We start from the raw sequence: 11,958 nt of genomic DNA, 5'->3' as shown, positions 1-11,958 counted from the left end.
TCAGCTCTGTGCCCCAAAATATGAGCCAGAGTTAACCCTAAACCTGAGCCTAAACCTAAGTCTAACCTTAATCCTAACCCTGTGGGATTAAGCTCTTTTTTGACTTGGAGATGGGGGTAACTGAGAGGTGTTTTAAAACATTTTATTTTAAAATTTTATTTTAAAATTTTATTTTTAATGTATTTTTAATAAATGAAAACATCCATATATAAATAATAAATAATAAATTAAAATAATGATAATATTATTATAATAATGCCATAATAATATAGTATAATAATCCCCTAAAATATTCCGGGATCCGGAGGCGAGCCCGGGCTCCTGCTGCCACCTGGTGGGATGCGACATCGCGAGGATGCGACACTTGGAGAGGCCACCAGGTCCTGCCTGAGCTCCCCAGGACCGCCCCGACCGCGGAACGGCCCCGTCCTGTCCCCCCCGCTCCTCCAGCGCTGAAATAAATCCGATTATTCGCATTTAGGTGTCCGAATCAAGCTCTGCATTTTCGGCCCGAGCTGCTGGTGTGAGGCCACCCACCCATTCCAAATGTCCCAAATGTGGGGTCAAAGGTGCTGCTGCCCCTGACCGCCCCAAACCCAGCCCCGAAGGGAACCCCCCGCCCTGGGCTCCCCAAAATCTCCAGGGCTCCCCAAAAAGCAGCCAGGGCTGCTGCAGCTGCCCCAAAAGCAGCCAGGGACCTGCAGGGACTTGCTGCCTCTTGCCTCACCCTGCTGGGGAAGGAAAATTGGGAAAATTCCAACCCAGCGCGGGGCGTGGGTGGCTCTGCAGCCCCTCCTGCCCCAGCCGCGGGAGATGCCGAGGGAGATGTGCCCCTATCGGGAGATCTGGGGCCGTGCCCGAGCCGAGGAGGGCGGCACGCCCTGGCCGGGGGAGGGATCCCGGCAGCCCCGCGGCTCCTCCGGAGCTCAACGAGCTGGGCTGGGAGCGGTCGCGGCCCCCGAGCCTCTCCCGGGTCTGGGGAGGGATCAGAGGCTGGTGCTGGGCACGGATCCATCGGGGCAGGGTCAGAGCCTGGGCATGGATCCATCAGGGATGGATCAGAGGCTGGTGCTGGGTATAGATCCATCGGGGCAGGATCAGAGCCTGGGCATGGATCTATTCGGGCAGGATCAGAGCCTGACCCTGGATCCATCGGGGATGGATCAGAGGCTGGTCCCAGATCCACCAGGGCAGTATCAGAGCCTGGGCACGGCTCCATGGGGGCAGGATCAGAGCCTGGTCCTGGATCCATCGGGGCAGGATCACAGCCTGGCCCTGGATCCATCAGGACACAATCACATCCTGACCATAGCTCCATCGGGGCAGGATCAAAGCCTGGTTCTGGGCACGGCTCCATCAGGGATGGATCAGAGACTAGCCCCAGGTCCATCAGGGATGGATCAGAGCCTGGTCCTGTATCCATTTGGTATGGGTCACATCCTCATCCCAGATCCATCAGGGCAGGATCAGATCCTGGTCCCAGATCCATCGGGGCAGGATCAGAGCCTGGTCCCAGATCCATCAGGGCAGGATCAGAGCCTGGTCCCAGATCCATCAGGGCAGGATCACATCCTGACCATGGCTCCATTCGGGGCAGGATCAGAGCCTGGTCCCATCCCATGGTCACATCCTGACCATGGCTCCATCAGGACACGATCACATCCTGACCCTTCTGCTGCCCTTGCCTGTGCAGGCCCAAGGTGCCACCAGTCTGGGCCCATTGACATTTGGGACAGCCTAAAAAGATTAAACCCCCTTTTCCTCCAGGAATTCTTCTGATCTGTGATGATTTCTAAACTTTGCCGTGAACCCACGACCCCCTTGTGTTGTAGAGAAAAAAAAACCCATTTAGGGGACGTTAAATGCAGAGTTTTATGTGAGAAGGGAACCTCTGGCTGGCGTTTTTGGGGACCCAAGGAGTTGCTTTGTCCCTGACCTACATACACCTCTCCAGGTGTGCCGTAAACATCCTCGGAGCCCGGGATAATGAGGGAGGCTCCCTGGGAAGAGGCAGCCAGAGAACAGGACTGACCGGAAGGAATCCTCTCCTCCTCCCACCGCCCAGCCTGCCCGGAGCTCTCCCGGCTGCTCCCACCACTCCCGACCCGGCCCCGGCGGATGCAGGTGAGTCTCCGCCGCTTCTTTTCGGCTTTGGAAGGAGCTTTTGTGTTTGAAATGAGCTCCTGTGTTTGAAATGAGCTCCTGTGTGTGCGGGGGTGCCTTGGAACTGGTTTTACCCGGCGGCAGGACGGGATCAGCTCCCAGGCTGGACGCACTTTCCGCACCTGCAGGAGCTGATTCATTCACCCCACAAGTGCCGGGATGGGTACAGGGAGCAGCTTCCCTTTAATTGAACCAGGGAAAGTGGAGAAATGAAGGGAATCGAGGGGAAAGTCCTCAGAGAAGCCGGGAAAGGAAAGTTTCTTTTTACCTCTGGTGAAATCAAATGCAGGAAGGCTGAGGCGGGATGTTCGGGATTTTTGGAAGGCATGTTTGGGATTTTTGGAAGGGATGTTTGGGATTTTTGGAAGGGATTTTTGGATTTTTGGAAGGGGTGTTTTGGATTTATGGGATTTTTGGAAGGAATGTTTGGGATTTTTGGAAGGGATGTTTGGGATTTTTGGAAGGGATTTTTGTGATATTTTTTTGGAAGGGATGTTTGGGATTTTTTGGAAAGGGACGTGGGGATTTTCCTGCTGCTCTGACAGTGTCTGTGGCCTCAGGTTCTGCTCCTCTCCAGGACTGGAGCCATGTCCAGGCTCATCAAAGCCATCACTGACATGATGCAGAGCTCCCAGGGCAACGCCAGGAAGGGCAGGAAATCGGAGACCTTCAGCAGGAGCGAGTTCAAGAAGCTGATCCAGCAGGAATTCGTTCCTGTCAAGGTAAGAGCAGGGGCTGGAGGGGGAAAAGAGGGTGGGAAAGGGATGTGGAATTGTTGGAGCAAGTCCAGAGCAGACCACGAAGTTGATAAAGGGACTGGAGCCCCTCCCCGATGGATCCAGGTGGGAATGTTGGGAATGTGGAGACCCCAGAGCCCCTCCGGGATCTGCAGGGGCTCCAGGGAAGCTGGAGAGGGACTTTTCCTCAGGAACTGCAGGGATAAGACACAGGGAATGGGGTCGGGGTGACAGAGGTAGGATGGGCACCCAAAATTTGGGATGGGAGCACGTCCTGCTCTGGCGACGCTGCAGCCACCGGGGGAGGTCGTTCCTGCTGTCACCACAACCCTCCCTCTGCCCTCTGAGGTATCCTGGGCTGGCCGGGGGTGTGGGGGTCTGCAGCAGCCCCCCCCACATCCCGGGCTGGGCTGGGGTCTCTCCACTCTTGGGGTTTTTCCTGCGGAGCCCCCTCCCCTTTTCCCGCAGGGGCAGCTCCAGCTGTGCCCAGGCTCTGCAGCCCTGGCACCGGCTTTGGGCATCCTCCAGCACCGCCTGCTGCTCGGGCTGGGGGGGTCCCGACCCTTCCCCACCTCGGGAGGGGCTGACGGGGTCGTGTCCCCCCTCAGAGGTCCCCGAGCAGCAAGTACAGAGCCATCCCCCGGCCCTCGGAGCCCGACACGGAGCCCATGAACAAGGAGAGGGCTCCGGCCAAATCCTGCGTCTACTGAGGGCTCCCTGCTGCTCTGGCACCTGGAGGGAGCAGGTAAGGGACAGCAGGGAGCTGTCACCCCTGGGCCACCTCCTGGGGAGGGGACAGAGCCGTCCCTGTGCCCGGTGTCACCCCGAGGTGACGAGGATCACCCCGGCGAGCCCAGCCCAGCGGGGAGGGTGGGATGGAGCAGGAGCTGGGCTCTGCAGGGCGTTTAATCAGCTCTAATTAAACCTGAGCATTAATTGGGCACCAATCAGTGCCAAGCAGAGTGGGCTGGAGGGAGGGACTCGAGTCCTGCCAGGTTTTGTGGGCGAACCCCCCGTGGGTTTTCCTCCCTTTCCGTAGGATCCCTGGATTGCTCCGCTGCTGGGATCTCCTTGCAGGCTTTACCTGCTCCTCCTTCCAGGCCAGGCACATCCTGGGACGAGTGAGGACCATGCCCAGCTCCACCAATTTACCTCCATGAGGCAAAAATATCCCCAGGTCTCCTTCAGTCCCGACGCTCCAGCGGTGTCTCCTTGGGGTGCTTTAAAAATGCAGCTTTGAAGGCTTGGGGGGGGTGGTTGGGGGAAAGTTTTCTCTTTTTTTTTCTCATAAAAAGCTCTCATCCCTGCTGAAATCTCAGCCCCTTCACCCCAGTTATTAATGGGGAGAAAGTGAAAAAAATCCCTGGTAATAGGGCTGGGATGAGCAGAGTAATTATTTGAGTCAGCCCATACAGCAATAACGAACCCAGAGCTCCTGGGGGAAAATTAAAAGTTCATCATCGGGAGCTCATGTCCAGCTCATTTGGAGTCAACAGCAAAATTCCCACGGGTTTTTGGGCCGGTGGACACACCACAAATGCACCTCAGCTGCAGCCAATCCTTCAGCTCTGGCTGAGGGGCTCGTTGTGGTTTTCAGGGAGATCTTTCTGCACTGTAAATATCCCAAAGGCGTTTTTTTTCCCTTTCTCACATAAACGGTTGTAACACCACAAAAACCCAATAAAAACTGTCCAACCTGGTGCCTGCCTGGATTTTAGGAGCCTCCCGAGGCAGGAGGGTGTGGTGGGAAGCTCTGAGGGATGGGGAGAGGGTTGGGAAGCCCTGGGGGTCTGGGGGCTGTGGGGTCCAGGAGGACACGCTGGGGATGGGGAGAGGTTTTTGGGATTTCTGCAACACTGGGATCCCACAGGGAGGATCTCCCAGGAATGATTTCCCCAGAAATGATCCCCGGGGGTGATTCCCCCAGGAATGATCACCAAGGGATGATCACTGAGGGATGATCCCACAGGGGTGATTCCCTCAGGAATGATCACCAAGGGATGATCACCAAGGGATGATCCCCCAAGAATGATCCCCCAAGGATGATCCACAGCCACCAGAGCATTCTGAGGCTTCAGGGGGATCCCAGCTCTGGCACAAACCCTGCATTAATCCACCTGGATCCTTCCAGCGGTGTGGAAAACGCGGATGAGAAGTTTGGAATCAGCCATCTCAGAGGTCTTTCCCAACCTCCTCCATCCCGTGACTCTGAGTTTAGGGAAACACCAACCCCAGAGGGATTTAGGGAATGTGGCTCTTTATTGGGCACCTCACGGGGCCAGGGCACAGCCCAGCCCTTGCTGGGCTCCAGAGGGCACTGGGGAGGTTTTTGGACCCCTGGGGAGGTTTTGGGACACCTGGGAAGGCTTTGGGACCCCTGGGAAGGCTTTGGGAGCCCTGGGAAAGTTTTGGGACCCCCGTGAAGGCTTTGGGAGCCCTGGGGAGGTTTTGAGACCCCTGGGGAGGTTTTGGGACCCCCGGGAAGGCTTTGGGACCCCCAGGAAGGCTTTGGGAGTCCTGGGAAGGTTTTGGGACCCCGGGGAGGTGACAGGGAGCCAGTCCCCACCTGGCCTTTGCTGCCGGGGGTGCTGGGTGACCTATGGGGACACAGCAGCTGGCAGGGGCTGCTGGAGTGCCACCACCCCCATGGTCCCAGTTGTCCCTGGGTCCCTTCCCCACTCTAACCCTCCCCTGTCCCTCAGTGCTGCTGTGCAGGATCCCAGAGCTCCTTCCCGGGATCTGGAGTAATTCCACGATGGAGGAATCCATCTGCTGGTCCTGACGGGTCCTGAACTCCCTCCCGGCATCCCAAACCCCATGAGATCCCAGCCCCAACCCCATCCCAGCTCCGCGTGCTCCGCTGGGAAGTGACTCCCCAAAAGGAGGAAAATCCGCCTGTGCTGCCGGAGTTACCTGAGTGTGAGAGCAGGGAATGAGGATCCGGGGTGGGAGCAGCTCTGTGGGGGTGTCCCTCCTTTTTCCCGGAAATGAGACAGCTCGGTGTCATTGATCTGTCACTCCAACCTTGATTCCTGACTGGTTGCCCTGTGTTTACAGCTCCCTGACTCATTTTGATGGATATCGCTCCATTTTTATCCCTCTGATTTTATCACTCTGTTTTTATCTCCTTCCCGTGCCAATTGCCAGCTTCACCTGCCTGCAGTAGGAAAATGCCTGGGTGCTGCTTTTCCAAAGGTTCCTCTGCTTGTGCTTGGTGAAATTAAGCCCAGGTTTAATTATAGCCCCTTCTGTTCCCAGAGCTTAATCCCTGCTGTGGAGCTGGCACCAGATAAAGCCAGGAATGATCCCGGTAAAAAAGAGGAGAAAGTGTTTTTTTCTTCTCCAGGAGATCCCAGCCCCAAAACCCCATCCTGGGCAGCCTTCCTGGCTCTGGAGTTTAAGGAAACACCAACACCAGAAGGATTTAGGGAATGTGACTCTTTATTGGGCACAGCCCAGCCCTTGCCAGGCTCCGGAGGGCACCGGGGAGGCTTCGGGAGCCCCGGGGAGGTGACAGGGAGCCGGTCCCCGTGTGGCCTTCACTGCCGGAGCTGTGACAAGGCGAGGGCCATGCTGTCACTTCATCTTCTGCTGCGGCATCTGCGGCACCTGCTGCTGCTGCTGCTGCTGCTGGACCTGCATCTGCGGCTTCCCGTGGCAGCTGGAGCCACCGGAGCTGTGACAGCCGCCACCGCCGGAGCTGTGACAGCCGCCACCGCCCGAGCTATGGCAGCCGCCACCACCGGAGCTGTGACAGCCCCCAGAGCTGCCCCCGGAGCTGTGACAGCCGCCACCCCCTGAGCTGTGGCAGCCACCACCACTGGAGCTGTGGCAGCCGCCGCTGCTCTGGCGCTGCTGCCGGTGGCACTGGTCCTTCTCCTGGCGGGAGCACATGGCGCTGTGCTGGGTCACCTGTGGGGACACAGCAGCTGGCACCGGCTTTTCCTTCCTTCTTTCCTTCCTCCTGCCCTTCCAGGCAAGAGGAATCCGGGTGTTCCTTTTCCAGTCTCAGCCAGATCCCATATTTCTTTTTGAAGCTTGCTCTGGATCTTTATCCCCCCGGCATTGTCCCACCAAAGGCATTGGGGACACCCAGGCCATGCCTGGCATTCCAAAACCAGAGCAAAGACCCCAGACACTCCCTCCACATCCCCACCTCTGCTCCCTCTGGAGCCCTGGGCTCTCTCCTCACCCACCCCAGAACAAATCCCAGCCACGTTCCAGGTGTGGAGATCAAAACTCACCCCTCCAAGGATTCTGGAGCCCCCCAGCTCTTACCTGAGCTGCTCGTGCAGGAAGAGATGAGGAAGGATGAGGGTAATGAGGCTTTTGGGGACAGCTGCACTTTTATATCCTCTCCGCACACCCCACCTGCAGAAGCCCCTCCCTGTCCCGTTCATTTAATTCGCCGGTGGCTTTTTTTTTTATTTTTTTGCCTCCCCATTTCTCGGGCTCCTGGGGTGACTCACCTGATCCACGCTGGGATTGCCTCTCCTTATAGGTCGCCTTTCCTGTCCACAGAAATTTAATTGCCAGCTCTGCCTGCATGGGGCTGGGCTGGGGGAGCCGTGTGGGTGGCCCCGGTTTCCCCAGGTCAGGTTTGGTGTTGATCACACCCTGGGAGTGCTTTGGGTTCAGGGGGAAATGATGTCTCATCCCCAAACCACAACATCCCTCCAGAATGTCCTGAGGTTCTCTGGGCCTGCAACTCCCCTAAAAACTTAGATGGGCCCCGAAGTGCCAAAAACAGCTTTGGGAAAGGAGAAAACTCTGCTTTAGCAGGAATTCCCTCTGTGCTGGGCATGGTGAGGGGAATGTCCAGCGCTGTGTCCAGTTCTGGGCCTGCATGGCAAGAGGGGCTGGAGTGGGTCCAGAGAAGGGAACAAAACTGGGCAAGGGGCTGGAGAACTCCTGAGGGAAATGGGGGGGCCCAGCCTGGGGAAAAGGGGGCTCATGGGGAATTTCTGGCTCTGCACAACTCCCTGACAGGAGGCTCAGGTGGGAATCAGGAGGAATTTTTTTCCTGGAAAGGGCAGTCGGGCCTTGGAAGGGGTTTGGAGTCGCCATCCCTCGAGGTGTCCAAGGAAGGCCTGGCTGTGACCCTCTGGGCTGGGGACTAGGTGGGGATTGGGCACAGCTTGGACTCGATGGCCTTGGGGGGCTTTTCCAACCTCAGAGATTTTGGGAATCATCGTTGACTCGTTCCTCTTAGAACTCGCCAAAACACGGTGGGGCGATGAGGAAACTCCAAGGTTTCCTGCCAAGAATTCCACAGGCAGCTGGAATTCTTATTTTTGGAAGGAATAAGCCCTGCCCTGGGTAGTGATCCAGGATTAGCAAGGTGCTTAATTATGTGGTTGAGTCTCAGCCTGGGAACAATTCTGGAGCAGCCGTGCCATGGTTTTATTCCAGGTGAGCGGCCCCGGTACTTCTGGAGGAGGAGGAGAAGGAGGAAGAGGAATCCCACGGGAGCCCTCGGCCACACACAGTTGTGGGCAACTGGCAGACCCCCGGGACTTTCTCCAGAGCTGCAGGAACACCCTTTTTACATTTTGCCTGATCCTCAATTAGGTCCTAATTGGCCAGCAAATCCCGGATGAGCAGCCCCACACGGAGAGCTCATGAGAAGCAATAATTTGGGATACTCCCTGTACCTTTCTGCTGCGTGGGCTGGGAATTCTTTAGGACCATGGAACTTGTTTGGCTCTTTCTGTCACTGCTTATGGAAGACATTGCAATCATTGAACTGGAAGCAAAAAAAGGCTGAAATCCGGATTTTCCCATCTGGGAGCTGCTGTGGCTTTGTTGGTGTGAAAGAGCTTGGAAAACCCTGGGTGGAAAATATTTGATTTGTCTTTGTCCATGTTGATTTTACGGAGATGGAGACTGAGTGATTCCTGCCATCCAAACCCCATGCACATTTGCTGGTACCCAAAACGGAGGATTTGGGGAAAGGTGGGAGGACAGGGCAGGTGAAGGAACCAGGTGAGCAGCCTGAAGCTTCTTTTGTGTTGCTAAACTTCTGCCACGATCTAGAACAGTGTCAGGACAAACTGTGCCTGGGTTTGGTCGCTGCTCTTCAATTGGGTTTTGTTCTGGCCTCAGCAGAAATGTGGTCAATGACCTCTGGGAAAAAAAAAAAAACACTCAAAGGAATTTTTGGCTCTTGGCATCTCCCTGTGTTCATTTCCTCATGTTTTAATTGCTCTGAGTTTATTAACAATGGGCACTTCTACATTTTGTGGTTGGCCGCCTTGATGTGCCTTGGAAATGGGTTTTGAATTGGGGGGCTCAAGGCAAATGACAGATTTGGACAAGGAGCATTCCCGGGCCATCCCTGCTCCAAAAACAGGGAGTGAGCTGCTGCCTGCACCCTTTTCAGCAATGCCAGAAATTTCTGATCCTCCTGACGCACTCGAGAACAATCTTATCACAGTAACATCCATTTCATGAATGGCAATACCAGAACAATAAATTACCCAATTCGTTTTAATTACAAGCTGAGAAGAAATTTAGCAGCCCGTTGTGTAACAATGGAGCAACGCCCACAGGACCCAGAGCTCTGGCAGGGCTGGCACAGCATTTCTAGAAAGGCTGGCTGGGGGTTTGCCACCAGCACGTGGAGGTACCTCCCCCAGGGGCGGTGTTTTGGAGCCAAATGGCAAAAAAAAGGTGTTCTTTGTCTATAGGACTTAAATCTCTCAGAAATTATGGATTGTGGCGGCTCAAATGAAGTCACAGACTGATCCAGACACAATTGTGCCAGTGTGAACAAAGCATTTATTTCAGCACCCACAGAGAAGCTCAGGGCAGGTTACAGGACACACCAGGGGAGGGAAGGACACATTGTCCTTGGAAATTGCTGGGCACATGCAAAGCTTTCGGAACATGGCACAGGATCCAGGGCAATCCTGTAGATCACCTGTGGCTGGTGGGGTGATCACTTCATATTTGAGGACACTTGGTAGATTTGCTGCTGGCATTCCTGCTGGCAGGATCCCCCACTGCTCCCGTGGCAACCAGATCCGCTGCTCCCATGGCAGCCCGATCCACTGGTCACATGGCAACCAGATCCGCTGCTACTGTGGCAACCAGATCCGCTGCTCCTGTGGCAACCAGATCCACCACTGCTCCCGTGGCAGCCAGATCCGCTGCTCCCGTGGCAGCCAGATCCGCCACTGCTCCCGTGGCAGCCAGATCCGCTGCTCCTGTGGCAGCCAGATCCGCCACTGCTCCCGTGGCAACCAGATCCGCCACTGCTCCTGTGGCAACCAGATCCGCCACTGTGGCAGCAGGAGCGTTCCTGCTGGTGGCACTGGTCCTTGTCCTGGCGGGAGCACATGGTTGGCGACCTGCTGGGAAAACTCATCTGTGAGTGAAGGCAATGAACAGGGACACTGCAAGTGTCCAAGGCTGTGGGAGAGGTTTTACTGCGACTTCTGTGAGCCAGAGAGAAGTTGGAGAAGAGGATCCATGTTCACCCCTGAAAGGATTTCCTACTAAGGTCATTGACAGAGAAACTGAGAAAGAAAGAAAGAGAAATAAGAGAAACCTGCAACTGCCTGTTCCAACGAGCACTTTGTTTGTCTCTCATGACCAATAAGTGTAAATTTATGAGTTTTGTAAGAAAGTATGGAAAGCATGTGTGCTAGAATAAAAATGGTTTGAAGCCTTCTGAAAACTGAGAGTGTTGCTTTGTATTGTCTCCGTCCCAACTATGACACAAGGCTGCGTTGGATGGGACTTGGAGCACCCTGGGATATGCTAGTGGGGGGTGTCCCTAAAATCAGTGAGCAGACTTTAAGGTCTCTTCTAACCCAACCCTTTCCATGATTCCATAATTCCATTAGTCCATGGTTCTAAGCCAGGTTCTTGAGCAGGAGAAGAGTTATCATTGCACATCTGCCCATGGTGGCCCCTTTGGGCGAACCTTGGTCTTGTACATCAGAGAGAAGTGAAAAGAGAAGAGCTGGACAGACTCCTGAGCAAGACCTGCAGAACCCTCAGCCACCCGAGCCAGGAATTTTTACATTTTTCAACTTGGCAGAAGGACTGAGATGGAGATAGGATGTGGAAGAGAAGTCCCCAAGAGCTCAGGACTGGGGAGAAGCTGGAGAGCATTAGGAGAGTAAAAATCTGATGGATCTGGACTCACCTGGGTCAGAAGGAGCTCAAGAGGAGACGCTGAGGAGCCGCGACGCTGAGAAGAAACGCGGAGCGAGGGCTTTTAAAGCCTGGCTTGGGCTTCTCCTCCGGAAACGAGCTGGGGCCCCACTGGAGGGACCTGATTGCTCAGCACCCCGAGCACTTGGCTAATTGGGAGTTTTTGCTCTGCTGTTTTGACACACGGAGCAGATCGATATCCTGACATCCCTCTAGTTACTCCATAAAAATGTTAATTGCCCACCACGCCTGGCCCAGCGGGGCGCAGGGCTGGGAGAGTTTGGGATAGTTTTTGTCACCTTCGATTGTGGCATTTACCTGTTCCTTGTGCCCAAATCCTGAACTGAGATGGGACAGGTGTTAGAGGGTGGGAAGGTGGGACTGTGGAATTGTAAAGAAAATCCAGATATAAAAGAAAAAGGAACAAAAAGGCCATGGTAGTGGGTAGTAAAAATAAACATAATTGGACAGGGCATAACATCAAAGAAACACCAAAAATTCTGAATAAAGTCAGCAAAGAATCACTAAAAGCAGTGCTGCGATTTTCCAAGCCAGCCCTTTCTTTACTTAAAGGATTTCAACCCAAACAGAAGGAATTTAAAGCCTCATATCATGTGGGAAACATCCTGGTAGGAACAGGAGAACATCCGGATCTGCGTCTTTAATGCTCTGCTTTGGGGACAAAAGTGTCTTTCAGGCCTGATCTCCTGCAGGACTCTGGAGGCCACTGTGATATTAAAACCAGCCTGGATTGAATAAAAATAAAACACAGAGTCCAGGAGACTCCTTGGTCCCCATTGGAGCTGAATCACTGTAACTGATAGATGAAGAAATCCGAACGTGACTCGGGATATTTCACAAACATTGGGAGAATAGAAATCCTTGTGAAACTCAT

At 54.7% G+C, this 11,958-nt stretch overlaps 2 protein-coding genes across 2 annotated transcripts; both read right to left on the bottom strand.

Moving 5' to 3' along the window:
* Positions 1 to 6,343: 6,343 nt before the first annotated feature.
* On the bottom strand, positions 6,344 to 7,203 carry LOC135288417 (loricrin-like). The gene is made up of 2 exons (XM_064401806.1): positions 7,179 to 7,203; positions 6,344 to 6,812 (listed from the first exon to the last, which is right to left on the bottom strand). Exon 2 carries the CDS (start codon positions 6,792 to 6,794, stop codon positions 6,477 to 6,479), a length of 318 nt encoding a protein of 105 aa, XP_064257876.1. The 5' UTR covers positions 6,795 to 6,812; positions 7,179 to 7,203; the 3' UTR covers positions 6,344 to 6,476.
* Positions 7,204 to 9,657: 2,454 nt separating this feature from the next.
* Positions 9,658 to 10,587, bottom strand: LOC135288305 (sericin-1-like). Its single transcript, XM_064401664.1, has one exon. The coding sequence runs from the start codon at positions 10,267 to 10,269 to the stop codon at positions 9,841 to 9,843; it is 429 nt and encodes a 142-aa protein (XP_064257734.1). The 5' UTR covers positions 10,270 to 10,587; the 3' UTR covers positions 9,658 to 9,840.
* Between the last annotated feature and the right edge of the window lie 1,371 nt (positions 10,588 to 11,958).

This window comes from Passer domesticus, chromosome 32, assembly GCF_036417665.1.
Source record: "Passer domesticus isolate bPasDom1 chromosome 32, bPasDom1.hap1, whole genome shotgun sequence".
NCBI classification, from domain to species: Eukaryota; Metazoa; Chordata; class Aves; order Passeriformes; family Passeridae; genus Passer; species Passer domesticus.
This window is presented reverse-complemented; position numbering and strand designations above follow the sequence as displayed.

Bases quoted from the DNA above. Each gene is read 5' to 3' on its own strand.
- LOC135288305 (XM_064401664.1), bottom strand. From the start codon at position 10,269: ATGAGTTTTCCCAGCAGGTCGCCAACCATGTGCTCCCGCCAGGACAAG.
- LOC135288417 (XM_064401806.1), bottom strand. From the start codon at position 6,794: ATGTGCTCCCGCCAGGAGAAGGACCAGTGCCACCGGCAGCAGCGCCAG.